Below are 26,599 nucleotides of genomic sequence, written 5' to 3'. Positions count from 1 at the left end.
CCTTCAACAGTAAAGTTTTACAACATCTATGGAATAAATAATTCGACACCCCATAGCGTGTGGTATGGTCTTCCTCTTCCCTTCATGTTTGTAACATTTCTATTGATTGTTTTGCCATTTTCTCTTTATATATGGAAGTAGTGGAATCATATCTACAGCCAAACTTGCTATATCTTAGATAGCACCATCACTTTTTGGAAACACAAAAGCGTGCCGTTCTAAATAAATCTGATGGAATTTCCCTGATTAACAGGTGCTTTTTCTTTTTTCTCTTAGTATCTTCAATTACTACATTTTTTGCCCTTGCAGCTATGGGAGTGAAGATGCCCCTGTTACTGATCTTGAGCAAGTATTATGCTGCGAGGTAATTTCCTACCTCCATTTATAATGAGATAGCTCAATTTTCCAAAAATTTTCTTTGCTACAAATTTGGGGAATCTGACTCTCTTCTTCATGAAATATATCTAGAACTGCAGAGTGAGTTCCTTTACTATCGCTAGCTTTCTGAGTTGAATTAATGCATTGTTATTTTGTGTCTTTAGCCAAAATATATCTGTGTTGATGGTGATGGGACCGTTCCGGTAGAATCAGCCAAGGTATGCCATCCTTATTTTCTGTTTTTCAGTTGTGTATTTGATTCTCTGTTTGATACCATGCCTTGCTTCTGCTGTTAAGCATTTCGATAAAGCCAGCATAATATACAGTCACAATAATGCTTCGGTTGTGCGCACGTGCCAAGTTTGTGGGGAGAAGGGGACTATATATGCATAAAATATACCGTAAGTTCTCTAACAAGACCGTGTGTCTTGAACCTTGCAGGCCGATGGCCTCGACGCGGTGGCAAGGGTTGCTGTCCCTGCCGACCACCGTGGGATATTGTGCGACCGGCACGTTTTCCGAATCCTCAAAACTTGGCTCAAGGCCGGAGAACCCGATCCTTTCTACAACCCGCTCAACGATTACGTTATCCTCCCCACGGCCTTTGAGGTCGAGCGGCACCGCGAGGAAAACATGCAGGTTACCTCTCTCAAGGAAGACTGGGAGATCATTTCTTCGAGCACCGGCGGCGATTCCGATAAGATATCCACCGCCGAAATTCCTGCTATGGCGGGCTCATTATCGGTATCTTGCGAGGGTAAGGAGGGTTTGTTAGAAGAAGCCCAGGCGACGGTCGTCGTTCATCCTCAAAATGATGGGATTCAACATGTTGAAGTTCGGGCCGTGGGTATCGCCATCGATGCATAGATTATTGAACTCTTCGCAGGCATAATAATTATATTCCGATGTATAGTGTAATTATTTATGCGGATAATCCGCCTACTACGTAAAAGTATTTGATGTATATAAGCCTAAATGTAAATACAAGTCTAGATGGATCTGTTAACTACTCGGCTAATGTGCCACGGCACGATGTTCTATGCCGGGTAATTAATTAATTGGTATGTACTAATGTACTGTTAATATCTATGCATGTTACGTTATGGAAATGAAAAGTATTGCTTAAAATTTAGTGTTGTTGCATCGTCTTACTTTGGTTGAAAAAGGCCAAAAAAAAGAAAAAAAAGAAAAAAAAGGAGAAATGGTGGGGTAATCCTATGATATGCTTCAGGGAACTCTTTTATCAATTTAACTATCTGAGTTATTGCTACGATATTTCCCAAGTGTAATATTGTGTTCCATTGTTTATGGTGCAGTTAACTGGATTGTGTAAATGAATTAATGATTCATTGGCTACATGGATTTTGCTAATTAATATTACACTTAGGCAGAGCTGAAAATTAAGGTAACAAAGAGTGTAAAACAAATAATATATAATATTTGGCTCACATTAGAACTAATTAAAGGAACAACAATAATAGTTAATTAACAGGGATATGAATGGTTCAACAAACGACGAGGGTGTGTAAGTGTAACACCCTTACACAAATTAAAGGAAATGAAGAGCACACAAATTAAGGTAACACCAACATTATTTAATGAACTAACAATAATTCAACTCTCAGAAGCACGTCTCGAGAAGGCAGCAGCAACACAGCGCAGCGCAACTGCAGAAACAAAATAAATTATAAATAATCAAACAACACTCAATCAATCAATCAATTAATCAATGGAACAATAGTACGTAGGAAATGCATGCAGCAGTCATAACTATTTTCTCACCATCCCTTCCAGAAACCATCATGATGACCGCGCTCCTTGGTCTGCAGGGGGACTTGCTGCTGAGGATAACCGGCGGCGACGCCGTCCTTCGGAGGGTATCCGGCTGGCGGTGGCACCACATAAGCGTAGGCCTGCTGCCCCGGCGGCGGATACACTGCATGTAGATCAACCAATCAATTCATTAATATATATTGCTGTTCATGTAGTATCACATATATGAATGGACAAAAATTATAAAGGGAGCCTCTGCAATATTAAAGGATAGTCTAATCAACCGCCCGTCAATCTGAAGAAACAAAGAGTCTTTTTGTGGTGAGAAGGAGAATAGATATAGATCGATACCTGGAGGAGGAGGTGCTTGTTGCTGATTGAAGTAACTCATCTTCTCACAGTACTAGAAAAGTGACTAGGAGCAGAAGAAGAAGAAGAAGAAGAAGAAAGAAAGAAAGAAAGAAAAGGAGTACTGGAGAGGGGATCAGGCATGCATGCATGTAGGATGCATACATATAATTATATACATATGAGGATGTTGATTGCTTAAAGGTGGAGATTTCTCTAACCAGTAATTAAATTTTAGACAGGGATTCAAAGGTCGGTTTCTACTTCCAACAACGCGTTTTTTTGTCATTCATTCATATCAGGAAGGGAGCATGCAGGGGGGCCTGCTGCTTGTTTTCTTATGTACAGGTGATGTCACCCTCTCTCTCTCCCCCTGTTATTACTTGTTACAACTTACAACACAACAACTTTTTAAGCCATTTGTTGTTATATATATATCTATCTACTATTTAAACTGTACTACAAAAAATATTTCTGCAGTCGTAACCATGTTTGTAATTTACTATCATGTAATAGTTCAAAGTATTCTATTACAAATGATATATATACATAAAGCATCAATTTTTGGGGGCTACAAATTTACTATATTTTAGTATTTTAGCAAAATGGTTTATAATATAAAATACATGTACACATTGCTTTTGTTACTATATAGAAATGTAATTACGATCGAGCTTGGTCGCACAAGAAAAGGAGCGCGTTTGCGTGAGCGGAGTCACATGTTTTGTATCGCTTCCGCTCTGACGCAGAGCGCTTTTGGTTGGCGGAGGTGCGGAGATAATAGTAGTGTTTTGGAGGTTCTGTTTACAAGTACTCGGTTTAATTCGGGCCGTTCATCCGCTCCGAACTGCTCCACCATATCTTTGACATTTGGCTCCGAAACAAGATATGCGTGTATTGTCTATTTGTATGTGTGACACCACGTTACATATCTTTCCATGTTATTATATTATGTATAGTTTAATCGGTTACGTGGCTACAGTAATTAGAATTTAAAATTTTGAGTACTGACCATTAAGGGCAATATTGGTTCACGATTAAAATAAAAATGAAAAATAAAATTGAATTGTTTTGAAATGAAAAATAAAATAACGAATCATTAAAAAATATTTGATTATTATTGAAATGAAAATCAGAATAAAAATACAAAATTTTTTAGAGAGAGTTTTAATTAAAAGAGAAGAAATTAAGTGATGAAGGAAGAGGAGGAAGGTGCTGGTGAAAAAGAATTTTGAATAGTTCATTTTGGCATGGGTCAATTCGAGATTTACAGCCGAATTGATCAAACCGGAGTGGAATAGGAATCGAAATAAATTCGATTCCTATAAAAACAACTTTTGAAATCAATAAATTTCATTCTGATTATATAATCTAAAATAGGTGAACCAAACATGCCCCAAGTTTTTTTACTACTTGCGTTAGGAAAAGTACAATTAATTTACAACATATTCAATGTACAGTTTGTGTTGGCCCAACCCCCAAAAAAAGGAAAAAAGAAAAAAGAAAAATATTTCCCTAAAACAGATAGGATTGCCCAGGGTAAAGCATTTCAATCTCTCCACTTTTAGTAGGTTCTTTTTCACTGCAGTTTTTATCAAGCTTCAACAAAATTTAACATGCAGCAACTTTTCCCACCAGAGAAAAATAAAAAGACCAACACAATTGTAACAAGATTGAGGGGAAAAATTGAAACTATACTTGAAGTTTAATTACGCTACTGCAATTTTTCGGCAAAAAAACACAAAAAAGCCCATAAATCGAGCAGTGATCTAATCAGAGAAGATATCAAAATTATGGGAGTAGATGAATCCAATCTGATTACACATCACTTCTTTTTTTCCTTTTCCTTTTCCGGTTGTTTGATCCCCAAACTCTTTCCAAATGAGGATAGCTGATGCATACAGCCATAAATACCCGTGTGAAAATTCACGGTAAAAATCAACAGTTATTCGAGGCAAAGATTCTGCCACCACTGTCGGCACCGAGGGAAACTGAATGTTACGCTGATCATGCAAACTCAGAAATCTGTAGGGTAGTTCTCGGGCTTGAACCATAAAGAGAAATCGATTCCTTTCTTTTTCAATTCTTCAGTGGCAGGGCCGATCCTCTCCAGAAGCTGCATTTTCAACTATGACATCAGATGCAGCGATATGCTACTTAACAATACAAACTATGCCGTCGCTAGCAAATAAATATTATTGTTTTCTGTAGCAGGATTAGGATTCACCTTCTCATGAATGGCGCCGTTGGAAACCAAGACGGAGCGATCAAAGACCGTAAACTTTCCACCATCCATGCGCGTGACCACTCCACCTGCTTCTTCAACTATCTGCTCCAAAATCACAGCGTATAGGAATAAACATTCTGGCAATGGTATTTTCCAGTGGTTTTCTTCTTTTGGCTGTTTTGTTTCTTTTGTGGAATTCCACAAAAATAGAGCTTGATTTTCTAGCACTTGCTGGTTAGCTGGGGGAATCGTCGTCTATATTTTCCTCTTGCTTGTCTAGTTTGTTTAGATTAAGAGACCGTTCTCAAAATCTTCACATGATTTTCAGGATTATTTTGTGTTTCTTTCATTTATGTTAGGATTAGGGGACTCTGCTTCATTGCATGTTTCTTTCATCTTGTAAGGATTTGGAGAGCGCGCTTCATTCTCTAACCCAAAACTTTGTAATCAAGCTCAACTTTAATGAATAAATTCCTACAGGCTTAGCCTCGGGAAAGAAAAAAAGAATAACGAAAAAAAGGGAGTCTCAACTTATCAGCTAACAGGAGAAATAAAATTTTTTCCTTTTTTTAATTACATTCAGGGATGGAATTACAATATACGAGAAAGCTATGGTACTAAACTGGAAACTTGTAGGAACTAAGACATGATATCTAGATAGTACAGGGACTATCCATACATTTGTAGCCAAATTCATAATTACTCGAGTATATAAGATTACCAGCACACCAGCTGCCATGTCCCATGGCTTTAGACGGTACTCCCAGTAGGCCTCGACAATTCCTAGAGCGACATGAGACATGTCGACTGCGGCAGCACCTAGCCTTCTCACACCCTGCATATGCCTTCTTTTAAAAAAATGAAAGAAGTAATATGAGGACATTCTTATATAAAGTATAGTTAAAATTCCCATGTACCCTGCTAATATCAGTAAATTCCTTGAATAAGTTCATGTTGGTCGTCCATGGATCATCATGTTCATATCCGAAACCAGTTACCAGAAGAGATCGTTCCACCTAAAGGATGAGAGGAAATAGACAGGATGTTGAGGTAAAACTAAGGAGAGGATGTATCTTCCTTAAAAGCCCTATACAGTAGAAAGGAACTATTTACACAATCAAAACAAACATTTCATGCTTGTAGAACAAGAACTGAGAGAAAATGCATCATACAATTAGTCCGAACAAAATCATTTATAACATCACACTCTTCTTAATAACCGACATATCACTGTTTATAATGTCAGCATTTTGATAAATCAACTCACTTGGCTTATCTCATGCAACCTTTTTTTCTTTATTTTTCATTTTCTCTTTCTTGCATATAATTCTGTATCCAGTTTATGTTGAGGACTGACAGAAATACATAATAACATATTGTTTAATGGGAAGGTGGTTGCAAGATATTGTGATCTAGGGGGCAGTTATTAAAGTTAAAAGGAGGAAATAATTTGAAATTAGGATCAAATTGGGCATTAAATAAAAAATTACCCAATAATTTTAGAAGAAGAAAATGTTACCTGATCGGTCTGACTAACATGAATCTTCTGGCCATTACAAAAGGCTCCACCACCTATTAAAGAAGCACGTAAATATTTCGGTATTTAATCACAGAGTTTTAAGTTCTGGCAGAAATTTGACATTACAGGTAATTTTCAGCTCTTACCTGATGATGCAGCAAATGTGCGAGTATTCCAACACATATGACCACCCAAAAACTCGACCTAGGGAAAAAGAAAATGTATATGATTCTACAATAAGAATAAGGACAACTATTTTGGAAAAAAAAGGAGGAATGATACAAATAAAAAAAATGGATTAATTATGGGAGATCAAGTTGCTTAGCCTTGAGGAAATTTCCCAGCAGGAATGATATTAGTAGGCCAGAAAGATATCAACACAATTCAAAACAACTGAACTAAATAACCTTAAAAAAGAATATAAAACAAAAAAGATATTGAGGAAGTTTTCAAGTTATTTTGTTGTCATATCAGTGACAAGAACATAACAAAAGGTCAAGCAACTTACTTGAGTTTAATTCAAGTTACAGAGAAAAGGAAGATACCACAGATGCAGCAGCAGGCTTTCCACGGAAAAGAACACCGACTGATACAGCAAAGCTGGGGTAACCGTGTGCAAAATTTGTCGTTCCATCTACAAGACCAGAAGATAACCAATCAAACACAAGCAAGTAAAAGAAAAACTTATTTACAATGGAAAAGAAGTCCAAAACCAACAATATTATCACCTTAACAACAGCACAAACCCTCAAACCAATATATCAATGAGTTTTTTCAATTCACAAAACTCATAAAAGAAGGTGCGGTCTGAGAGAAGCAAACCTAACGGATCAATGCACCAGAGATAATCCGACAAGGAATCCCCAATAAGGCCACCTTCCTCCCCAAGAATTAGGTGGCCTTTAAAATTCTTTCTCACAACTTCTAGGATGGCTGATTCACTCATTTTATCTGTGCTGCAACAATGTGACAAATTAAGCTTCAAGTTTGCTAAGGTTAGTAAGCATAAAAAATTCAAATTTTGCAGAAAACAGTTGCTCAGAGAAATATTCTCAATGGTTTTGTTCCCAAACCTGTGATTTTGTCAACAACGAGTGAGCAATATTTAGGGGTGATTTTGTATTAATCATGACTATCTCTTTATTTGCTAAAAAACATTAGATATCAGAAATAAACATCTCTGCATTGCCCTGTTTCTGTTTATCTGTACAACAATATATGTTCCAAAAATGTTTTGCAAAAATAAAAATAACCATTAGCAAAAAAAAAAAAAAATCACTTAAAGTTGTTTTGTAAAACATTCCTTCTCCAACAATCATAAAAAGGAAAAAAAACCGGCTACGGTTGTTTGCTCAAAGTTCTATAATTTAAAGATTTAATATACGTAAGAAGCCAAAACTTTACTAAACTACAGTCCACTAAAAAAAAAAAACTTAGTAAACGCTTCTTGCGGAATAGCATTTTGTGCAAGTGTTTTCTTACTCAGTCACCAAGTCGGTAAGGCCCTTGTAACTAATATTTCGAGGCTTATTAACAGCTTCCATCACAACCTACAAAGCATAGTAAACAACGAAAGTTAAGTGGAAATGCAGTAACCACATTAGTTTGGTTAAAAAAAAAAAAAAGAAAAGAAAATAAAAGAAAAGTCTGCAAGTGCCTAACACTTCACAGAGTGAGCACAATTACAATGACAGCATGAGTGAAAATAGAGTTTTTCCGAAAATCAAATTATTGGGCTGAAAACTGGAAGAACAAGGAATAAGAATGAAAAATAAGTATCTTCTTAACTGCTTTTACGTTTGATTTTCGTGAATTTCTAAATTAGCTATATGCCAATTTACGTAAACCGTAAATCATAAAATTAAGGGCATAACCATCTAAATAGTGAGAAGTGACAATATTTTGGCAGTTTGGTGAGCAGGAATAAGAAAAATGAGAGCTCATCTAAAAATTAAACTATGCAAGTACTCAAATCAATCCAAATTGGGTTCTTCTTAATTTCAGAATTTAACATATCTAAGTAAGTACTATCCCAACTCATCAAAAATACCTAAATTTTAACCAAAATAAGCATAAAATGAACTAGAAAGAGGGGGCTAACCTCGGCGCCGGTCCTCGCGGCAGCTTCAACGACTCCGAGGAGCTCCGCGGCGGGGATCGGCCCCGTCGATCCAGCCCCGATCCTCGGGAATCGCCTCTCGGTTTGGGATTCGGAGACAACTACTCTCAACGATCTGACACTTCCGGTGCTTCCGCTACCAGGTGGTGGTCGCCTCGGCGAAATCCTAGTCGACTTCGCGCCATTCCAGGGTATGGCGGGAAATCGCGGGCGCGTGGAGAGAGATGAGGAGGAGGAGGAGGAGGGGAGGAGGTGTAATCGATTCATGGAGAAATGGAGATTTTGATGCTTCGTCCTCCTCTTCGTCTTCGTCTTCTTCTTCTTCTTCGTCTTCTTCCTCGCGCGTGTTCAGATGCTTTATTCGTGACGGAGAAGCGGTTGGTGGGGGTCGAGCGAGCAGAGGGACACTATCATACATGGACCTGTTTAATGGACCGAGTGCACCAAGCCACCCGTGAACTGTAGGAAGAAAGACGCGGACTTCGCCCGCCACGTCATCTGTGGACCGCACGGTCTTTTCTTGAGGTTAAAATGTATAGAGACCCCCTCAGTTATAGCTATTCTGATGTAGGCCCCTCCACGTTTTATTGATCAACTTTTTAGAATTAAATAATATTACTGAACAGATTTTAAAACATTATTAATTTTATTTACGATTATTTTTTAGCAAAAACACACTAGTTCAAGTAATGACGGTTAGGATTTCCATAAATTATGGCTCAATTAATTATATTCAAATCTGAATTTTAATATAAATAAAGGCCAATTCTAATAGATATAGAACTATTGATATGGTATATTTTATCCCTATCCTATCCTATCTATTTAAATTAAATAAAATTCTAATCAGATTTTGATGGGAAGTCGATCTGAAGTCTATAAAAAGGGATATTGATCTTGCAACCTTCTCATATGTATTCTGATGAAGAATTATTATCGATTCCATACCATGCGGCAGAGTGCCTGAGATAGGAGGAGAAATTAAATTATCCAAGTTCGATTCGTAACTTTCATATTATAGCCGAACTTCTCGCTTTCGCAGATTGATGAGAAATTTTTTCTATATAGTGCTATATGAGTTATCTTATGTTATTTTGATCCTAAAGATTTTAATATGTATTTAATTTTTTTCTTATTTTATGTATCAAGAAAATCTATCAATGACTAGTAATGACATAGCGAGAACTATTAAATTACGCATAGTTGGGGGAGTCTCCATACATTATTTATTTATATATTATTGGACGGCCGTGATCAACTCTGGGTACAATGTCGTTCAACATCACACGCTTCGAAACCGAGACCGTCGCTTTCGAGTAGGGACGGGTGAGATTGAGATCACAACAATCCCTCTCTCTCTCCGTCCACTTCTCTTCGAAAGGGAACAAAGGAGCTGCGTGTCGCATAACACGAAGAATTTGTAAGCTCTCGAATCTATATTTATGTGAGTTTATAATTATTTGCTGTGCTTGATCTCTCAAATTTTTGTTCTTTTCCACTAATTTACCGATTTGTACCTGTAATTTTGGAATTGATTGTGTGTTCTTTCGCAGTTTTTAATGAACCCTTGATTCCTTCTCCTTGTCTTTAAAGCTGTTTTTTTATCGGTTTGGAATTATATGATTCTTCAGAAATTGGATTTTGTTCATCTGTACTGCTTGTTTCCGATAGTTTTTTTTTTTTTTTTGTATTTTAAACTGGAATTTTCGTGTTGAAAGTATAACTTTTAAGTTTTTGTTGGATTTGGGATTTGGGGTTTGCTCAAGTTTGCTCCTATGGTTGTTCTTAATGTCTTTGGAAGTGGTTTTTGCACATTTAATCTGATTTCCCTATGTAGAATCTCCTGATTATGAAAAATGTTTTTAAATTCATTGCAAATACCTGTGTTTTTACACAACTCTTTACAGTTTCTATTGTCATCATCTTATTATATTCCTCATATGCTAGACAAGAGTTGGCGCTAATTATTTACTGTTCATACATAGACAATTTCCTCCAATACTCCTTGATATGACAGTAAAATTTTGCCCTCACACCAAAAATAACGGTTCTAAAGATTATAGAATCATGTGTAAAACTCTTATTGTAAAACTCTTACAATATGAACGCAAATCCTTGTTTTTCTGTGATAACTAAATTCTCATCTCATCTTACCTTGCGAGAGAGATAAATGGAAAGAAGAAAAAAAAAGGGGAAAAAAAAAACTATTTGAGTATTGGACCCGGTCGTCGGCATGAGTTTTTCTGACCATCATTTGTATACAGCATTTTTAGTCATATAATCTTGTCAAAACTAAGATGGCGTATTGAGTAGGCACGCATGTGCGTTCTCATTTACATTTTTCTTTGTCTTTTAGAGCTGTTTCTTACTGAGAAAATTGATCTCCACTTCCCACAAGCGCTCTTGGGCCAGATGCTCTGTTTGAAATAGCATGTCTGAACAGCCTGACTATGGTTGCAAAAGCTCTAGCTCAAGCGTGAGTAGCAGCTTGCAGGAGACTGAGGATGAAGTAACAATCGGCAGCCTCTTGGCAGAAGCAAGTAAAAGCAACAGAAGAAGCCTGGGCAAGCGCCTCTCTCATTTGGATTCCATTCCGGTAACGCCTCGACCATTATAATCACATAATGTTGTCTGGTTCTTATTTTAGTAACTATATGCCATCTTGGATGACTTGGCTATAAAATTGCATCTTTACCTTGTTCAACTTACTCCTATTTTTTAACTTTAAGATTTCATGATCTCCCAAACTTCATTATATTATACTTTCCCCTCTTGGTTTATTTGCATAATTCCGTAAGATTTGGCCTTCTTCGATTTTCTGCTATTTTGACTGACATAATTTATGTGGCATCAATCCTTTAACAATTGATTGTTCTTGTTATTTTATTTCGTGATGTATACCTCTTTCGGAAGTTGCTAGTTCCTGATTACCTCGACATATGGGTCTTTACCTTCTTATTGACAGCACACACCTCGAATTAATGGCCAAATTCCTGACGTCGATAATGCTACCTTAGATCACGAACGACTGTCAGAAAGGTAAATTTTTCATACTCAACCACGCCACTCTCTTCTTTTTGTGCAGATATCGCGGGATTCCATAAGCTAATTCCTTTGTATACCACTATTTTGGTCAGGATCAGTATCATGTATCCTCACTGGTATTTTTGTTGGCAGGCTTACTACATATGGTTTAGCTGAATTACAGATTGAAGGAGACGGGAATTGTCAGGTTTGTAAGTCACGCAAAATAACATTAACATTAACAATTATATATTTCTATACGATAACTAGTAGTCCCTTGATCTCCCACAAAAAAAAAAAAACTAGTAGTCCCTTGCCACGACTTCACTGCTTGCTCTTGATTCTTTACTCTGAAATTTTATAGGACAGCTACGAGCTTTGGCAGATCAGATTTTCCGCAATCCTGACTACCACAAGCATGTGCGAAAGGCAGTTGTAAAGCAGGTTTGTTTCTTGTCTAATGTGGTCAAGTGCTTGGTATTGTGCATAATCTATATATTGGTTATTTCAAAAGATTAAAAAGGGGAAATGAGTAAGCAAAGCTTTTTAATTAGCAGGCTCTATCTTTTTCCCACTTTACGTCTGTTGTGGCTCTTACTTGTTCTTTTCACTTTAACATTTAATATTAGGTATTGAAACCGGATGAGATTGAGTTTGCATGCACATAGATATGAGAATCAAAACTTGAACATGTATTTTCAAGTGTGCGACGAAGAGTATTAAATGGGATAATTTGTTTGTAGCAAAAAGAAATACAAAATTTGTGGTTTGCGTGTGATTCTTCAATTGCCATTTTGTCTTGTAGCCAACAGCTGGAAAAAGTTTTTTGTAAAAAAATAACAATGTGTACCATTATGTTTTTGACGAATTTCATGCATAACCATGCTCATGTGTAATGAATCATTTCTTGGAGCGTATTATTGCCTGAATCCACTACGCAGGCATATTACTTTGACTCCCTTGGATGCACCAGACTACTAGCTAAATTGCGAAGCTAATTTTGTTTATAATGATTTATGTTGATAATGGTTTTCCTTTTCTTTTTTAGCTTAAGAAGTTCAGGAAATTTTATGAAGGCTATGTTCCAATGGATTATAAGACGTATCTGAAAACAATGAAAAGGTTCTATATTTTGAACTTTACTATCTCTTTCACATTAAAACATTCGATTTGTCAATCTATTTAGTGATGGGGCATCTTCACTGGAGCTTTTCTTTAACCAAACTGTAGATCCGGGGAATGGGGAGATCATCTGACGTTGCAAGCTGCGGCAGATCGGGTAACATCATGCATTACTTGCTATTGTTTTTGTGCATTACTATTTTGGGGTGTTGGAAGGAACATACACAGCTTTTCAGTAAAGTCTAAAATAGCATATCATATACATACATACATGCTTTACTTCCTTTCTCATTGTATTGTATTCTCTAATGTTCTGCAATTTACCATCGAGGATATTTTAGAAAGTCATTTGGTTTCCACTTCGTTCTTGCAGTTTGGTGCCAAAATTTGTCTTCTTACCTCATTTAGAGATAGATGCTTCATCGAAATTGTTCCTAAAGATCAAAATCCTACAAGAGGTAAAGGTCACCATCCTTACGAGTTATTTCATTTGTGGTATTTTTATTATCAAGTTGCGATTTCTTTTGTAGTTGACAAGGAGTTCTCAATTTTTTGAATATCTAAAAAAAAAACCCTTAGCTGAGGCAGGCATAGTAATGCACAATTCACAAGAACACCGAGTGAAACTTGGCTACATATACCAGTTCTGCAATCTCCTTTCTCGAACATACAACAGTTGATGCAAACTATATGGGCTAGAGTGTGTAGAAAGCTTCTTAAGACATACAAAACAAAATATTCTGACTGCGAGGTCATGGGTGGAATCCCCAACATAATGTGGGGGTTGTATATCGGAGGAGAAAAATGTACGACCAGCTAAGCGAACAATTCCTTTAGACAAACCTTGTGTCCTGCGAACATTTTGAAACTCGACAGCTATTCCTCGGACAATGAAATATGAATGGAAGGCCGTCGAGGATTTATCTCCGCCTTCATTCTTGTTTGTCTAACATATAATTTGACGGAAATTTATAATTGGCTATCAAACATTCACTTTTTTTTCACCCAGAAGTTTCTTAACAAAACATGCGACAGCATAGTTTACCAAATTCATCGCTACAACAGAGCTACCTAAATTCACAGAGAACAGCACAATGTTTAGAGTAGTTAATCCTTTATTTCTACATAATGCCTCACATATTGTAGTTTTTTCTTTTTAAACTATATTTAACCTGTGATACTTCGTTTCTTGAATTGGATGGCTTTCTTTTCTGATCAACTGAACACAATCCTTGTGCTTCAGAGCTTTGGCTTAGCTTTTGGAGTGAAGTACACTACAACTCCTTGTATGCTGCTGATGGTGAGTCTCTTTATTTTCTTTTAATTTCGATTTGAATTTGATTTGTGCAGTTTGAAATGAAATTTGCATGTTACTGATGTGATCAATGGACAGACCTTCCAACTCGAGTGACAAAACGGAAGTACTGGCTTTTCTAGAGAGCTTCGATCTCAATAGCAGCCTCCACTGAAACGAATTCGTCGATGAACCTCGTTCTGAAACTTTCTTTTACGTTGTAATTTTTGTACAGTATTTTCTTTTTTTTTTCACACTTCTCTTTTGCAAAACTTGTCGCCGGTAATTCAGAGATTCTCGCCATCGTCGTAATTTCTATCTGTAATTTTGTGATGTTTTTGATGACATGAATTCTTGCTTAAAGATCAAAGTCTAAAAGTATTGATGTTCTCAAATTCTCCTGAATGAGTATGTTCTTAGTAGGTTAATTACTGTCACTCCAAAAATGAGCTGTGGCCAGGGTGTAACGTGGGCCATGCCGGGCGGCATGACCCACATTAGTTGGGCTGAAACAGGCTAGGGATCGGTATGGCCTGGCCCGGCCCAGTTTCAAATCCGGGCCGGGCCGGGCTGGGCTGGAGCTGACAACCCTTTGGCCCATCACGGCCCGCTGATCTGGAAGGGCCGGGCCGGGCTGGGCCGTGCTCTGTATTGGCCCCTTAAATTTTTATTTTTTTATTTTTTTAAAAGAATATGGGCTTTTGGTCCAATAGACCAAACAACTGGACTAAAATTGGTTGGTCCATTGGACCAAAATCTACTCCCAAGGTCTGCCACCTTGAGAGGAAAGCTCGAGCTTGGACCCCAAGGCCTTGGGGTCCGGGTCAGAAAAAATTATAGAATGCAACGGATATATCGGTGACGTGGCGTAACAAGCCAATCTAATATCTCCTTTTAGGGATATATGTTCTATCATGATTATAATTTTTTTTTTATTGTACTTTTGTTTGAAAAGAAGAAATGTGATTGGCTTGTTATTGATGACGTGATATAAGTGTGACAATGTAGAATTCCTTCAGGACCGGACCTGGTTGGCACGGATGCTACAGTATCCATGCCATGTTGCAGCGCGGCTGAAGCCGTTACCTTCTTAGCTGTGGTCTTGTGGGATTTATAGTGTTCCCATCTTTTCTTCTCTTTTTTTTTTTTTTTTGAAATTTTTTCGGACCTTTTGATTTCTGGGTAAGAGTGCAAAAATTGTAAAATTTAATTTCTATTTAATTTTTTTAAATATATTTTGAAGTACTGGAAGTTCTCGAAATCAAATGTATATTGAATTATTTAAATTTTAAAAAAAATGAAAATAAGTGTGCTTTTTTTACATGAACCGGACTCTGGCCAAATCCACATGCTTAATCCGGTTCGGCACGGACTCGATCCGAGTCCAAGATATCAGATCGGGTTTTCTTGTACGGGCCCTACAAGTTGGTTTGATCCGATAGTTTATGATTTGCGAACCCGATGAGTTATCGGGTCGCATGAAACGACGCTGCGGTCGTCGTTGTCGTCTTCCTCGGCTCATCGCTCCCCTGGAGCTCGGCTTCGAAACCCTAAAATGTCGGCGACGGGCGATGCGTATTGGCTCGGGAAGAAGCCCCCGAAGCGCCTCGGGGGAATGGCTGAAGCCCTCTCCATCGCCTCCGATCTCGGGTTCACTCTCCCTGCCCTTCAGGTATGCGAATTTTTCCCCCAATTGATTCCCAATTTAGGGTTTAATTCTTCCATTTCATTCAGGTTTGCCCTCTTCTTACCGCTTTCTCTTTACAAGATGGTTACTTGCAATGTTTGTTTCCATTTAGCACTCCGATCGAGCTTATCAGTTTGTGCCATTTTGTGTAATTTTGAGTTGTCTTCGAATTTTTGTGTGTGAACTGAGATATTGGGTTTGGTTAACATCGAGTAAGATGTGATTAATGATTCAAAAAATGTGATCTTTGAATAACATCAAAATAGTTGAACTTGAACACAATATGTGTGAGGACATTGCAGTTCATTGTAATCTGTTCTGAGTTCCACTTTTTGTTTTTTTTTCTATCAAAATTGTCTAATTTTTTGTGTGACATGGTTTTGTGCCTTCTCATAGGACGATCAAACCAACTCCTTCGCCGCAGACAAAAGCGACGACTTGATAAAGGTTTTGAAAGAGCTTACTTCGGTTCAGCGGAACATCGCCAATTTGCAAGTGGAACTTCAAGGAAGAAAGGTTTTGCCTTTATAACTCAATTTAGTAATCTACTTTTGTGATTCATCACTTTAGGATATCATTATATCTATGGCAAGTCATGCTGCCTAATGTAGAACCTAGTTTACTTCCTAATCCTACAGCCTGTCCATGATCGCACATATACCTAGTAGTTTTTCGTACTATTTGGCAATTAATTGACAAATAACCTGGCAAAATACACATTGTCCAAAGAATTTATTTGTTTATATCTATTTCCGTTCTTATTTTCTTCTGTTTTCTTTTTGCAAAGTCGTTTCTCCATTTAAATACATTAAATTCGATTAGAATGATAAGAGTGTTGCTTATCTGTGTTTCAATTTCCTCAGGATGATAAAAACATTGCACATCTAACCCATGTGAGTGAAATGGAAAATAAGTGCGAGTCCTTGGCCAGAATTACTGCTATTTTGAAAGATGTCATTCAAAACAAGGTAACGGAAGCTGGGAGATAGGAAGCTGGGAGATATTCTAATATTTGTTCACTTTGTAGTTTTATGGTTCTGATCTCTAATAGTGCTCTCATCCGGTTTACAAACCAGATATATGTCCTTACAAATTGGTAGTATAATCAGGAAATAGTTGGCATTATGTAATTTTGTTGTAAGCGCATCTTTGTCAAGCTCAAATTCCAGTTCTTATTCTTTTCTATGTATGCTATTTTTGTGCTTGTAGTCTATGAAATAAAAGTTGCCTGAAAAATATTGCATATCTTGTTTGGCTGTCATACTGCATTAAGTAAATAGTGTTGAAATTTTCTTATTATCATATTTTGGATGACAATCTAAGCTCTCGGTTGCTTGTATGGATTATATTTCCATCGTATCTTGTTTTAGGTAAAATTCTTGCCAAAATATACATACAAAAATATCGAAGTTCACTTTGCTTGCTTAGTTGTAGAGGGTTTGTCGAAACTGAGTCACTGCTGCATAAGTGCAATCGGTTTTAGCCAATACTTCAAACATTGATCAGCTGAGCAGTATCACAATTGTTGCTCATACAATGGTCAAAATGCTCATAAAATGCCATTGCCTGGTTATGTATGACTAGTGAGTATCAGTATAGTATTCCTAAATTGTTAAGTATTTGATCTACTCAGTGGTTGCTAGGAAAATAATGCCGATCTATTTGTTTTATAGTATGCTGTCTTTTGGCAATAATATGTAGTATGTTCTTTCAGGACCGTATCATTGCTCGGCTGCAACAACCATACTCTCTCGACTGCATTCCTGTGGAAGCTGAATATCAGGTGGGTGGTCTAAATTCTTCATGAGAATTGAAATGTATTGTACTGTTTCTTTTTTGAGCTTTATTCTTATAAGTTTGGATACTTTTTGCTTCTTGTAAATCGATTACTCTTTATTATCCAATCATAGTTCGTGGAGCTCCATGTCTCTGGCATAACATCAAGGGCCGGCACATCAATCGTCTTGAAAATTATGATTTGTTTAAAGGGGAAAAAAAAATAATGTTCTCTCTCCAAAATAGATAAGGCTGGTTGTTTATTTGAGCTTTGTATTTTGAACCTTTGTATGGCTTATCCTTCATTTTGACCAGAAATTGACATACATGCAAATGTCTCCCATGTAACAAATTAATCTTATTTCCACGACAACCAGTGGTGCCATTCATTGCATATGGTTTATAATCTGGAGGATTTCTCTGTTTGTTACTTGCTTGTTATTCAGAAACAATTCTCAGAGCTGTTGCTGAAGGCTGCCAGCGACTATGGGGCTTTGACAGCAGCTGTTGCTGATTTTCAGTGGAGCCAGAATTTCAGAGAATCACCTTCAGTTTGGGGGGTATGTTCGGAGATTTTTTTATTGATTACATGTCATATTTCTGCAAATGTTGTTATCATTTGGTAGACTAGTAACTTGAATCATTTTGTCCTTCATATAATTGTATTATTCACAAGTTTCATGGGTAACAAACAATTGACCAGAACTTAGATGTACTTCTCATTATAAAAGAGAATTATGCTAGATACAAACTGCTCTAAGAAGTAATCCTGATTTTAGTTAGACGCTCATAGTTTCAATTTTGACAATTTACTCCCTAAAGCTTGTCTCCGGGACATTTAGGGCTTGTTTGGTTCAAGAGTAGAATAGGAATGGATAATGAAATGGAAATGAATTGGAGTGGCAATTGCATTACTTCACTCCCCCAAGACGATTGGTTCATTTATGGATTAGAAATTGGAATGAATTATTTCTATTTCACTATTTGGTTGATACAAAGTAAAAAACTAATTGAATAACATAATACTAATTTTGCTTTTAAATATAATTTTATAAAACTATCTAAAATTTATATAAAAAAAAAGAAGTAATACTACTCTCAAGTTAGAGCTATACCAAAAAAATAAATTTATTTTAAAAAATTTTATCCAAGAAATTACAAAAAAAAATCATCAAATTTTTTTGAATAAAATTATAATAAAAAATAATATATCACGTTTTTTTTAATGATGAGAAAAGAGGGAAAAGATTGGTAGAGAGAGAGAAAGGATGGATAAGATGGAGAAACATTGGGCTGGGCCTGAGGAAAAGGTGAGTGTGAGTTTGGAATTGAAACTTCAATCCGGGCTTGGAGACCGGAATCAATTTGTAAGCTAATCGGCCATTCCCATTCCGATCCAGAATGGGAGTTCCAAACCGATTCCTGTGAACCAAACAAAGTTTGCAGGATTTGATCAAACCGATTCCCATTCCGGATCCAAAATGTATGAACCAAACATGTCCTTAAGCCCTTTCATTATGCTTCTGTTTTGGAGGGAAAAAAAAAAAAAAAAAAACGAGAGTCTGGCCAGCATTATTGTACGAGTTCATTGCAATAGGAATCATACTTTAGGGATGACATTTTGGATTCTCTGTGATCTTTATCAACATTTTCGCTTGAAAGCCGTACAAAATGTATTGATATTTGATGATTAGTGATCGGCCATCTAATATTGCCTTGATATATTTTTATTCAAAAAGGAAATGCTACGCCCTATACCTGCGGCTCTTGCATCATGCACACGATTCTTTGAGGCAATGTCTGCGATGAGGGAGTCTTTCGCAACTCTCCAACAGCTTCGTGTGGGCCCTATTTCGTCGGCCCCAATGACACCAAGTGACTCTTCCGATGGGGTTAATAATTCCAAGTTCTTGACGCCTCCTCAGTGGAGAGAAGGGACGACAAGCTCTGATGATTCAACAGGCGAGGAGAGAGAAGTTCTTGAAGGAATAAACCAGAGGAGGTTATCGTGGCCCCCCTCTCGGGCCTCATGATGGGTATTAGATAGAACGGAGGGTAGATCTCGAGGTCTCCGTAGCTGATATGGTGGACGAGGTCCAGGCATCAAATTCTTCTCTGAAAGGGCCTAAGATGTCACCTCGTGTGGCTTGATCTGCGGTGATGGAGTTTGATAACTAACTTAGTTTACATTACTGATGCTTCACATATTTTGAGTATTAGCTGTTGTAGTGCATGATTTAGGGCTTCAATATGGGATTTTTTTTGAAGGACTTGGCACTTTGTACAAGATATCTCACGTAAGTGATTCGGGTTGTTGGTTTGGGTTTAAAATGTACTGTTTTTCATTGAAGAGCATGTAATTTAATTCTTAGGATATATTATGGTATTTTTCGCTATTCTCTTGATTTAATTGCACATGATTTCATTTGATACGAGCCTCCTGCTTTCCTTTTTGCTTTAACGAGTTATTTGATTCTGGTGTTTGAGTGAGTAATATCATTTATAGTTGTAGTGTTGAACTGAAATTAGTTTGTCGTTTGTAAGATACTAATATTTTAGGTGAACTTTGCATGAGGTATCATCAGTAATCTTGGTAAGAGATTTTTTGTAGCAACCCGATTTGCTAGCACAAATAACTCATTGAGACTAAATTCGGCCTATTAGCATGAATAATCTGTTGGATTCTAAACTATTTGTAGCACTTCAATAATCTCATATCGAATAGTTATGACTAGATGTGGGATATATAAGCTTGATTAGGCTAGACATAATAACTAGGCTTAATCATTTTAAGCCGGTGGTTTGGCCAAACGAGTTATTATTGCTAGCGGTTCACGGTTGGAATAATAAGACTAGCGAGACAAGTTTCGATCAAAATAATAAGACTAGTGAGACAAGTCTCACATCGTCTAGTAATTTTGGGCTATATATGTTGATGTATGTGCTAGTGAGATAAGTCTCACAAAATATTGCTCCTGGTGATTTTGGACTATGTGTGTGTTTAGAACTGACGAGGACATTAGGGGCTGCCGATAATCCCACATTGGGTTATGGCTATATGTGAAGATATATAAATTTGATTAGACTAGACATAATAATTGGACTTAAAAAGTTTTGAGCCGATGGTTTGACCTAGCAGATATTAGTATTAACATGCTAGTCATACAACACTCTTTCGTATCATCAAAGGTGGGATTGCTAGATTGTTACAGTATCTATAACTTGCAAGCACTGTTAAACACAAACAACCAATGATGGATCTTTTGAGCATTTGTACTGGTTGACGGCAGAATTATTGTTCTACTCTCACGCAAAACCCGAATTGCAATTGCTTTTAACCAAACGCCCTCTTAATGCGGCTGAATTACAATTATTACGTCTATCCAAACGCCTCTTAAGAACCCTTCTTAACGCCCCTCTCAAGGGACGTAAAAAAAAAAAAAAAAAAGCATGAAAAATCAAGCAATTAATGCAGAAGAGCAAAATTTCCCACACCTATACAACCACCCTCTTTGAATCTCTCTCTCTCTCTCTCTCTCTCTCTCTCTCTCTTCGTGTTGACAACGTACAATATGTAGTTCCTTTTCTTCGGAAGAAATAAATCATAAGGGAGACTTTCGAAAGCTAAAGAAGAAATTTCACACACTTTATACCATCACTTTATCCTATTGACGATTGCAAATTCCCTCTCAGAATCCTTTTCACACTCAAGAGGACTAAGATACAGCTCCGTGCATGTTGAGAGCGAATTCCTCAAGCTCCCATGTTACGTATATTGTTTTGTATAATACGAACCAGCATATTTTCTATATGTCGGATTGTTGGCGCTAACTATTAATTTTAAAAGCTCGAGTGGTTAGAAACAGATAATTAATTCACTTAAAGCATACGGATATAACATTTATGGATCTTGATTGTGACTCGATCCAATAAGTCTCACACTATTTTGAAAATGACTCGGCCCAATCCCGTCTCATGCCATTCTGGACGTGACTTGACCTAACTCAGCCTCTTGGCACAACGCAGGATGCTGTTCCCTTTAAGCCTACAGTATCTATCGAAGGAATCCAAAGTATTTCTCTTCTTAATATACGAATAGAGTTCCATACGCTAAAGAGCACTAATACAAAAAAAAAAAGGAAAAAAAGGGAAAAAGAAAGAAGTTTGTACCTTCGCGTAGCTTTTTCAATTCATTTGATGCTGTGGTGAAAGTTACCACAATCTCTCTCCATTATTTTATTGTAGATTAGTACAAAAAAGGTACCTTAATTATCCATATGGTTTTGTAGTTGTTCTCTTTGCTTTTATCTTTGGGCTAGGGCTCATGGAGTTTAAATTGACTTGACTAAATTGCTCTTTGATATAAACATAATGATCACAACACATGAATCCTAATTACATGCGGCAATGTACTGTAACTTGTACTGCAACATTTCATGGAATTACATTCAACTGCTTTAATTCTTTTTTCTAAAAGTTGGTTTGAAATAAAGAGAAATCCAAAAAAATCAAAACTGTTCATGCTAGAAAAATGCCGATAAACATGTGGTTCGACCAAAAAATATTCTAAGGTCTAGAATCTAGATTTTTTTCTTTTTACGAGCCTAATAATCGATCGTAAATCCCTAATATTTTGCTTGGATTTGTATCGGTTCGACCAGTTGTTCAATCATTGATCCAACATTAGCAAACAATTTTTAATTAGTTCTAGGTTAGGTCGAATTTGGTTTCGATAGCTAGGCTAATTAGTTTGAACCAATTTGACTGGAATTTGATTTTAAGCTAGCCAGCTACCTAACTGGCTCTGTACACACTCCCAAATTCCAACTATACAAGGAAAGGAGAAAAAAAGGTGTATATATATATATATATATATATATTGAAAAAACGTGTGCATGTGATAAAGGTGACCATATATATTATATTATATATTATAATAAAAAATACACAAGTGGGAGGATATACGTAAGTAGGCGCATCTAAAAGTATTAATTAATAATTATATACTTTGATTATTCAAATTCCCAAAAAACACGCCCAAAAGTAACTCAAACTTTTTATCATACTACTACTAATAAATAAAACGTGAGTAATTAACTGATCACTTTCATAAATTAATTACAATAAAAAAAATGGTCACCTAACGCGGAGTCGTGTCAACTTTACTACAAACCACATACCTTCACATAGAATTCGTCGCCGAAAAGTACGTGCAAGAAGAGAAAACGGCGCCGTATTCTGTACATTGCGCGATCCACGCATCATGCATGATGTAAATGTAACTAAATAAAAAAAAAAAAAAACAAAACCATCATCATACAATCAATATACGATTGCGTACGTGGCCTTACGTGCACCTTTAGCTTGCAATCCATTTTGATTCATGGATCATCTTAATCTCCATCACTTGCTAATTTATTTTTTACATGTGGAGAAAATTTTTGTCGTATATGTAGAAATGAAAAGAGCGAAAGAACGAAAAAAAAAAAAAAATCAACTATATTATGCGCAGTTAGTGAAAAATTTAGTGGCTAGTATTCAAAATCTTAAATTTAAAATTCTTCTAAAAGAAAGATTTTTTACTTTTTAGTACGAGTTCTTTTTCCAAAAAAACTTTTCATGGAGCTCTTATTTAATTTATGAGCAACCAAACTCTCGTGTTAGCTAAGCTTTTTCTCGTATATATGCTATTGTTTGTATGCATGTATATGCATGCTTCCAAAGCACGCGACCCCACTCTTTATTGTGAATGTGGGATTAATTGGAACAAGTTCTCTTAGCCAAATTTAATTATACAATTATTATATTTTTTTTTATTTTTAGTAACGTTTAAACGTGCTCATTCTCCATATCATCCGTGAATCATATTCCTTGCGTTTTCAAACAAACGAATTAATCAACTTTTTTATAGTCCAAAGTTTCCGACTACTACGTGACAGTTAAACTTTAAAGAATCACGTCAACAACTTCAGGCGAATATATCAACGCAATTATAGCTCTAATAAGAGAACGAACCAGCATACTTTTTAAACCTGCAGGATTATTAATTAGTTAAGTGGTCATAAACAAGTCTAAACAAACTGCGTATAATTTTGTGTTCTTATTTGAAAAGAGATTATCAATCTTCAGATTATAAGTTTCGTGTATAGAATTACCTTTATGAGAGACACGTTATATATATTTATTTATTCAGCCCAAGTTTATTAAATATTGAGAAGAAACTATCGTAATTTTTCTATATAATTTTTGTTCTGTTAATATTATTACTTAAGTAAAAAAGGCTACTTAATTTTTGTTGTATACTTATTGATAACAAAGAATTAATTTAAGTTAACATTTTATTATAAGTAATGCTAAATATACATCTTGATTGGATGTGACTAGCGATCCTCTCCCACCCATTAGATAGGTGGGATGTAAAATATACACTTCAATTAGGACGTACATATGGCATTTTCTTTTTATTTTTTTTATCTAATCCTCCATGTAAGCGTGGATGTGATTGAGTGATGTATCATGCGGTGAAACCCCACTCATGGAACCCCCACCAAAAAGCTTGAAATTAAAGAGCATTACCCTGTCATGTTTCATTTAATGGAGTAATGAAACGTGACTTAATTTGTTAGGCCATAGTCATGTGATTCTACAGGCCCCATGACTCTCTTTCTCTCTCTCTCTCTCTCTAGGTTATATATATATAGAGAGAGAGAGTTCGGCTATTATAATTTTATAAGTATAAATCTTTTTGTATTTATAAATTTTTAATCGTTAGATCTATCTTTTTTATTATTTTCATCTGGTAAATTATACTATTCAACCAACCACCCACTCAATTCTAAGAGACCACTATCATTCTAACCAAAACCATTATCATTCTAATCGTATAGATTTTCATTCAATAATCGAAAACTTATGAATACAAAAAGTTTATATTCATAAAAATATAGTAATCTTAATATGTATATATATATATATATAATTCCAAATGGATATTTAAGGGCCAATACAATTTAGAAAGAATGGTGAGAAAGTGACAATGCAAGAGGGCCCCAAGTCAATATATTATATATAAATAAATATATAAACCAAACGGGATCTAATTAGATTAGGTTAGATTTCTAGTAGAGAATGCAAAAGGGGTATTCACTTAACACTTTCTCTGCTGTCCTTGTCACGTCAATTCAAGACGGTGCCGACTTTTTTTTTAGACATGCTCCATATTGCTTGCCGTGTTCTAACTCTCTCTCTCTCTCTCTCTCTCTCTCTCTCATATGCTTCAAATATTTACGCTAAACCACTAATATTCTTGTGGTACGGTATTTGATTAATTCTCGAGAAAAGCTCCGAATTCGCGATTTACCTGTACGATATTTGATTAAGTCTCGAGGAAAAGTTAATTTCAAATTCCGAGTTTTCAGCTGAGAGGACTCTCCAGTAGAAATATTAGTAGAGGCGAAACGTACTCTCCATTCAAAGTAGAACAGATAAATACTTAAGAACAGCTTAACGGTCAAATTTAGTTACTACAATATCCATTGTATATATATATATATATAATTAGTTGAGCTGAAATTCTATCAGTAGCAAACAAGCCACGTTGCCATCCATCTATTTTTTATGATAAAACCTCCAAATCGACGATCGGTGCCATTGAACATTGTTTGTACCATTTGAAATATCTAGAAATAAAATTTCATGCATTTTCGATATTGTTCTCTTATTCATCAAGTGGACACAAAATGAACAGCTGAAAATGAATGTTCTTTAAAAAGTGATGATAGAAATCTTGTAATCAAGATCGAGAATATAGATCTTGTTCTAAATAGTTTAAAAAATTTTCTAACCAAAATTCAATCGATTTGGATATCTTTACACTATTAAACGAGAAAATGTTTCATATCGAGTATTAAAATTACAAATTTTGAAACCATTTGATCATTAGGTTAATGATGTTGAAAAAAATTAAAAATTTGGTTTCTATATACTTCAAGCGATATAGATCATATTCAACGATGTCGATTGTCGATTTAAAGGCTCCATCATCGAAAACAAATGGGTAGCAACCAAACTCGTTTGCTTTTTTTTCTTTTTTTTTTTGGAGAGAAAGATAGCATACTACCCGCTTCGTCTATTTCATTTAGAAATAAATTTAGCTAGAAATGTGAATCAACTGGGATTCGAACTTGGATCTCGGGTATCAACCATCAAGGCCTTTTGCCACCGAGCTCGTTTGCTACCGATAGTATTCTAGCTCAACTATATACATATAGAGAGAGAGAGAGAGAGCTAGGTTGGTATACTATTAATAGTACGGAGGCCTCCGTACTACCAAGTTGTTTTCAATGATACAGCTTCCAAATCGACGATCGGCTCCACTAGACTTGATCTATACTTTTGAAAATATTTGGAAACTAAATTTCGTAATTTTTTAATATTATTTACCTATCAAACGGGTAGTCTAAAAATGAATGGCTGAAAATAAAAATCTCTAAATGATGATAAATGATTTGAATTTAAGATCAAAGATATTGATCTTACTCTAAATAGTGAAAAAAATTTCTATAAAATTTTCATCAGATTTGGATTGTTTTACACCGTTAAATTCACAAACGCATCACATCGGCCATTAAAATTGTCAAGTTTAAAGTTTTTTGATCATTAGCCAAATGATGTCGAAAAATTATAAAATTTAATTTTCAAATACTCAGTGTAGATCAAGTCTAGCAGAGCCAATCGTCGATTTGGAAACTGCATCATTGAAAATAATTTGATAGCATGGAGGCTTCCGTGCTACCAATATTATACCAGCCTAGCTCTATATATATATATATAGGGTCCGACTAGTAAACACTCTTACAAGTACAATCGTATTCGTACTCATAACTCGTTTTCGATGATAGAGCTTCCGAATTGACGATTCATACCGTTAAACATTATCTAAAGCATTTAAAATTTTTAGAAATTAAATTTTATAATTTTTTGACATCATTTACCTTATGATCAAAAGATCTCAAAATTGACAATTGTTAACGGTCAGTATGGAATACTTGTTAGTTTGGTATAAAAGAATCGGAATCGGTTGAATTTTTGATAGAAAATTCTATTTGCTATCTAGATAAAGATCAGTAACTCCGATTTTAAATTGAAAAATCTAATCATCTATTTTTAGAACGTCGTTCGATTTTGATTGTTCATTCTAATTATGCCTGCTTGATGGACTTTATTATGATTTTGAAAAATTACAAATTTTTTTTAAGTTGCAAATACTCTAGATTTAACGGAATGGATCGTCGATTCGAAAGCTCTATCATCGAAAACAGCTTATGAGTATA

At 35.8% G+C, this 26,599-nt stretch overlaps 5 protein-coding genes across 5 annotated transcripts in view; 3 read left to right on the top strand and 2 right to left on the bottom strand.

Annotated features, from left to right (window-relative positions):
- LOC109716640 (lecithin-cholesterol acyltransferase-like 4) overlaps nucleotides 1-1,245 on the top strand; it is a 2,208-nt gene extending 963 nt beyond the window's left edge. Inside the window, exons 2-4 of the mRNA XM_020242179.1 lie at nucleotides 310-364; nucleotides 543-596; nucleotides 820-1,245. Of these exons, the coding sequence (XP_020097768.1) occupies nucleotides 310-364; nucleotides 543-596; nucleotides 820-1,245 (535 nt within the window). The remainder of the gene's footprint in view (nucleotides 1-309; nucleotides 365-542; nucleotides 597-819) is intronic.
- LOC109715990 (cysteine-rich and transmembrane domain-containing protein B-like) lies at nucleotides 1,797-2,857 on the bottom strand. Its single transcript, XM_020241255.1, has 3 exons — nucleotides 2,503-2,857; nucleotides 2,161-2,314; nucleotides 1,797-2,045 (listed from the first exon to the last, which is right to left on the bottom strand). Exons 1-3 carry the CDS (start codon nucleotides 2,540-2,542, stop codon nucleotides 2,000-2,002), a joined length of 240 nt encoding a protein of 79 aa, XP_020096844.1. The 5' UTR covers nucleotides 2,543-2,857; the 3' UTR covers nucleotides 1,797-1,999.
- LOC109716449 (phosphatase IMPL1, chloroplastic-like) lies at nucleotides 4,147-8,748 on the bottom strand. Its single transcript, XM_020241910.1, has 10 exons — nucleotides 8,347-8,748; nucleotides 7,728-7,795; nucleotides 7,068-7,201; nucleotides 6,791-6,879; nucleotides 6,392-6,449; nucleotides 6,246-6,298; nucleotides 5,644-5,742; nucleotides 5,448-5,561; nucleotides 4,727-4,828; nucleotides 4,147-4,615 (listed from the first exon to the last, which is right to left on the bottom strand). Exons 1-10 carry the CDS (start codon nucleotides 8,629-8,631, stop codon nucleotides 4,517-4,519), a joined length of 1,101 nt encoding a protein of 366 aa, XP_020097499.1. The 5' UTR covers nucleotides 8,632-8,748; the 3' UTR covers nucleotides 4,147-4,516.
- LOC109716450 (OTU domain-containing protein DDB_G0284757-like) lies at nucleotides 9,822-14,194 on the top strand. Its single transcript, XM_020241911.1, has 9 exons — nucleotides 9,822-10,960; nucleotides 11,330-11,403; nucleotides 11,542-11,596; nucleotides 11,758-11,832; nucleotides 12,437-12,510; nucleotides 12,619-12,667; nucleotides 12,884-12,968; nucleotides 13,754-13,810; nucleotides 13,904-14,194. The coding sequence occupies exons 1-9, from the start codon at nucleotides 10,796-10,798 to the stop codon at nucleotides 13,945-13,947; spliced, it is 678 nt and encodes a 225-aa protein (XP_020097500.1). The 5' UTR covers nucleotides 9,822-10,795; the 3' UTR covers nucleotides 13,948-14,194.
- On the top strand, nucleotides 15,275-19,677 carry LOC109716855 (AUGMIN subunit 2-like). Its single transcript, XM_020242458.1, has 6 exons — nucleotides 15,275-15,476; nucleotides 15,888-16,007; nucleotides 16,355-16,459; nucleotides 17,206-17,274; nucleotides 17,714-17,827; nucleotides 19,007-19,677. Exons 1-6 carry the CDS (start codon nucleotides 15,360-15,362, stop codon nucleotides 19,298-19,300), a joined length of 819 nt encoding a protein of 272 aa, XP_020098047.1. The 5' UTR covers nucleotides 15,275-15,359; the 3' UTR covers nucleotides 19,301-19,677.

The sequence above is a fragment of the Ananas comosus genome, linkage group 10, assembly GCF_001540865.1.
Source record: "Ananas comosus cultivar F153 linkage group 10, ASM154086v1, whole genome shotgun sequence".
NCBI lineage: Eukaryota > Viridiplantae > Streptophyta > Magnoliopsida > Poales > Bromeliaceae > Ananas > Ananas comosus.
The sequence above is the reverse complement of the archived record's forward strand: the minus strand, read 5'-3'. Positions and strand labels throughout refer to the sequence as shown.